At 35.4% G+C, this 4581-nt stretch overlaps 2 protein-coding genes across 2 annotated transcripts; one reads left to right on the forward strand and one right to left on the reverse strand.

Moving 5' to 3' along the window:
• Positions 1-371: 371 nt before the first annotated feature.
• Positions 372-1671, forward strand: LOC119643199 (E3 ubiquitin-protein ligase FANCL). The gene is made up of 3 exons (XM_038042545.1): positions 372-519; positions 573-1532; positions 1585-1671. The coding sequence occupies exons 1-3, from the start codon at positions 397-399 to the stop codon at positions 1618-1620; spliced, it is 1119 nt and encodes a 372-aa protein (XP_037898473.1). The 5' UTR covers positions 372-396; the 3' UTR covers positions 1621-1671.
• Positions 1672-1704: 33 nt separating this feature from the next.
• LOC119643197 (3-oxoacyl-[acyl-carrier-protein] synthase, mitochondrial) lies at positions 1705-3324 on the reverse strand. The gene is made up of 2 exons (XM_038042544.1): positions 3094-3324; positions 1705-3036 (listed from the first exon to the last, which is right to left on the reverse strand). Exons 1-2 carry the CDS (start codon positions 3098-3100, stop codon positions 1790-1792), a joined length of 1254 nt encoding a protein of 417 aa, XP_037898472.1. The 5' UTR covers positions 3101-3324; the 3' UTR covers positions 1705-1789.
• Between the last annotated feature and the right edge of the window lie 1257 nt (positions 3325-4581).

Genomic DNA, 4581 nt, shown 5'->3' on the forward strand with positions numbered 1-4581 from the left:
AGCTTTTTTTTATATTTTAAATTTATATTTGATTAGTTTAAGGACTTAAGTTATCGCATACTCTACTATAAAGTAAACTTAAAAGGAACACTTTATTGGTGTATTGTAATTACTACCACAGCTACGTCGTGGCTCCTAAGTTGATATACTATTGGAACAATTTATTTACTTGATAATTAAATTATTATTATGTGATATCCGAAATTATATTGCATATTGTGAGGTATTTTCTTTTGTCCCTTAGTGGTGCTTGATTTTCTTTCCGTTTGTTATTTTCACGTCGATATGTTGTTACTAAATTTGTTTTGCATTAACAGTCAGCTGCTAATATACAATTGTAGAAACAATACACTAAAGAAATTGGCGGCAAATTCTGCCAAAATTTGATCAATATAAATGGAAAGGAGCGAAGTGTTAAAAACTGAAATAAGTCTACTATTGGAACAATGTTTAGGCCTCCTACCGACTATCTACAGCTGTACAAATAATATATATTTGCAAGGGCCAGTTAAAACCGAGGTATTTATTTCTAAAAAGCACTTATTTTGAAATTTTGAATTTTTTCTATTTAGAATAAATGGATGCAAACAAAGGTGCAACTTTCGCTTCTAGCAAATTCAGAAAACCTCAATATACAAACACAACATCAACATCGTCTAAAGATAAAAAAACTTTCGGAAATTAGTAAATTGATAGAGAACATTTCTGGACAGAATCAACGACAACCAGAAGGTATCATATGTAATATTGACCCATGCGCAAACCACAACCGAAGTGTTTATACAGAAATAGCGTCCTTATGGCAATCAGAAGATTACGATATTTTCTTGAACAAAAATTGTTCATACTCGCGGTTTGAAAATTTTGCACACCACAAACAGCACTATTTGGAATTAGCATTGCCATCCATCCAAATTTTGAAACATAGTTTGCCTAGCTGTATAGATTTGCAATCATTGGTGAAAGAACTTACGGGTCTCAAACCTTTACTTCAAAAATTCCTAGTGTTTTTGGAAGAATTGAAGCCGTTTTATGAAAACTTGGCCGACATTGACGAATTGTGCCATGTGGTCCAACCTTCTAAACCCACAACGAAAGAAAACTGGCGTATGTTCGTACTAAAGGACCGAGTGTTTCTAAAGATTGAATTTAAAGATCCTTTCGCACCTCTTAGCACAATGGTGGTGAATGTAGTTGGACCAACTGAAAAAGTTGGACCATTGAGGCGTGTTTTTGATGATGGCCTTCGTGATTGGGATCCAAGTCTAAACGTGCACAAGAATTTACTGCGCATTTTTGATTTATGTTTCTTTCCTATGCCTTCTGCAATTGATAGCGGACCACCTCCAACATTTTGTCACATTTGCTGCTGTCATAATTCGGAACTAGGTGATATTCCAATTGTCTCTTGTGATAATCCTAACTGTAGCCTTATGTTTCATACGACTTGTCTTAAGAAGTGGTTCACTACTTTGAAGGAAAGTAAAGTTTTTCTTCACGTTGGCTTTGGATTTTGTCCGTTTTGTAAAACTGTAAGTTACGGTTTTTTCATATATTTGACAATAAATATGCTATTATTTCTAGAAAATATCTACAACGTTCAAAGATGTGCTTCAATAAGCCCCGATTGGAAGGGGACAACAGAGATATTGCATTCATTTAAATGTTGTATATTTGAATTTATATTATTATATTTATATTCGTATATAAATCTTGTTACATTACTATTTACATTGTAATTTGTATATCCAAATGAAATTCAGAAAAATGTAAACTTTATCATTGATGTCTAGCTAATATAACTAGCTATACACAACGACGAATTTGTGCCTCCGAAACCAAAAGAGTTCTTTAAAGCAACTAATCTTTGTTGACTGTTATAACCCCATACTTCTGGTTTAGTTACTACATTTACACATATGTCTTTGCCTAATTCTTCTACATTTAACGAAGGTGGTATTTTGTTAGCGGCGAGAGCTTTTATTAAAATCACTGTTTCTAGGTTCCCAGAGGAGCCTAAAAGATGGCCATGGTGACCTTTCGTAGAGGACACTCTAATTTTATTAACATGATCACCGAAAACTTTGCATATGGCTTGGGCCTCAATGCGATCTCCCGCTGGTGTGGAAGTGGCATGTGCGTTAACATATGTCACGTCGTCTTTATTTATTTGCGCATCTTTTATGGCTCTGAACATAGCCAATGCAGCACCGGTACCATCTTCACTAGGAGAAGTGATATGATAGGCGTCACCTGACAACCCGTAGCCCAAAATTTCTCCTAAAATGTTTGCTTTACGTTGCAAAGCATGTTCTAGTTCTTCCAATAACAATATTGCGGCGCCTTCGCCCATAACGAACCCATCGCGATTCTTGTCAAAAGGTCGCGAGGCTTGGCTTGGAATTTCGTTAAAAGCAGTACTTAAGGCCCGTATTCTACAAAACCCAGCAATTGATAGTGGATCAATGCACGATTCTCCGCTTCCAGCCAACATTATATCCGCATCACCGTTTCGTATAAAACGCATTGCATCGCCTAAAGCATGCGAACCTGTAGCACAAGCTGTCGACACTGAATGGTTAGGTCCTCGCAAGCCGTGTCGCATACTTATGTGACCACATGGCATATTAGGAAGTAGCCTGGGCACGAAAAATGGGCTAACCCGATTATAACCTTTTTGTAATTGCTGCCAGGCACCGTATACTTCACTCAAGTCAAACATTCCCATTCCAACGCATACACCAAAACGTTCGAGCGTATCGGTGTTTAGTTCTTTTGGATCCAATTTTGCTGTTTGCAAGGCTTCTTCAGTTGATATAATACATAACTGCGTAGCGCGACTCATTACTTTTAAGTCACTTTTACTTAAGTACTTCTCTATTTGCAGCTGTTCTCTCGGTAATTGTGCAGCTACTTGACATGGTAACCCTTTGAATTCACTTCCAAGTTTTGTAATGCCAGCTTCACAATTCAATATCTTTTGCCATAAGTCGACGACGTTGTTTCCAAGAGAAGACACTGCGCCTATACCAGTTACTACAACTCGACGTCTTGCATTCATTTTGTTTAAATTATTTGTTATATTGCATTTACTTATCATAAATAAGCTGTTAAATCCAGTCAAAGTTCCTACAGCTACAAAGTTCCTTGCCAGCTGTCAAGCACAACGTGATAATATAACAGCGGAAATTAACAGTTTTCTAAAGAATCACCACAGACAATCTTTTTGATCCTTTTCTTGTGTCGCTTGCTTAGCTCATCGAGAATCACTGATGCAAAAAAATCTTCTTTTCTTTCCCAGTTTAACATTTGGTTTGAACACATTAAAAATAAGAAAATCGATGTACAGTAGCCCTATAAAGTCTACATACAGTATCGGAAATTGTGCTTTCTTTTATTAAAAACTGCATATATGAGCTGAGGACTACAAAATGTATTTCATAGGAAATAGAAACCTTTATTAAATAAGACCAGAATACCTGTTCGATTTAAGGTTAAGTTATAAGCAAAAATGTACTTAAATCCCTTAAAACACAAAAAGAGGTCTGCTTACATCATCACTGAAAGGTTCAAAATAAAACTTTTAGTTAATGGTGCTTAGTTTTTTTCCTTTGCACATTTCGAGAAAACACGTTTCTAAGTTCATTTTTCTCGATGTACTTACCGTCGAGAGCAAATATAACATTGTTCCATTAACAATTGGGCATCTTGCGTATAAAGTTCTAGTCACAGCTTCCTATTATTTTTTTGTACCCACGGCTTACGCCGAGCATGGCAATAGATTGGTATGCATTGAGCAAATGGAGCCGGAAAATTGTTTATATGGATGGCATTGTATTATTATTATTATTATTATTATTATTTTAATTTTAGACTAATGAATTGAATTCTTAGTCTAAAAAAAGACATTGAGCACTAGCAACACAGGCTATCGGCTCTAATTTCAAAAAAGAATAATAAAATGTACATTAGATAATGAGTTTAGTAGTATTAATAAAGTAATGTATATTATTATTATTATTATTATTATTATTATTATTATTTTAATTTTAGACTAATGAATTGAATTCTTAGACTAAAAAAAGAGACATTAAGCAGAGAATTGATATTCTGTTCTGAAGCTGATTGTAGAATGTTCAAAAGGTTAATCTTTCCAAATGCAATACTTCTAGCCAAGGAAAAGTTGAGGCAGTCGCAGAGAATGGGCTTTATAGTAAGAGGTTGTCCACAACTGCAGATTGGGGAAGAAAACTTCTTTAGGATCCATTGGTGAGTTGCAATTGTATGACCAAGGCGAATTCTCGAGAATGTTTGGATCTTGGTTTTCTCAACATTTGCTGGATATAGAGGTGGAGTTAATTGAGGGTTAATGCAAGAGTAGTGTTGATGATGGTATTGTAAATTTCCTTCTGCAATTTTCTCTTTAACTTTTCTTCCAATGTATCTTTGAAGATCCAACTTTTCCATGACATCATCCATAATTAGAGGAGCAGAAGCAGCATACTTTGCCGCTCGATCAGCCTGCTCATTTCCCAGTAAACCGATGTGACTTGGTACCCATAACATTTTAATTTTTCCGTC

This window comes from Glossina fuscipes, unplaced genomic scaffold, assembly GCF_014805625.2.
Source record: "Glossina fuscipes isolate IAEA_lab_2018 unplaced genomic scaffold, Yale_Gfus_2 58832, whole genome shotgun sequence".
Taxonomy (NCBI): Eukaryota; Metazoa; Arthropoda; class Insecta; order Diptera; family Glossinidae; genus Glossina; species Glossina fuscipes.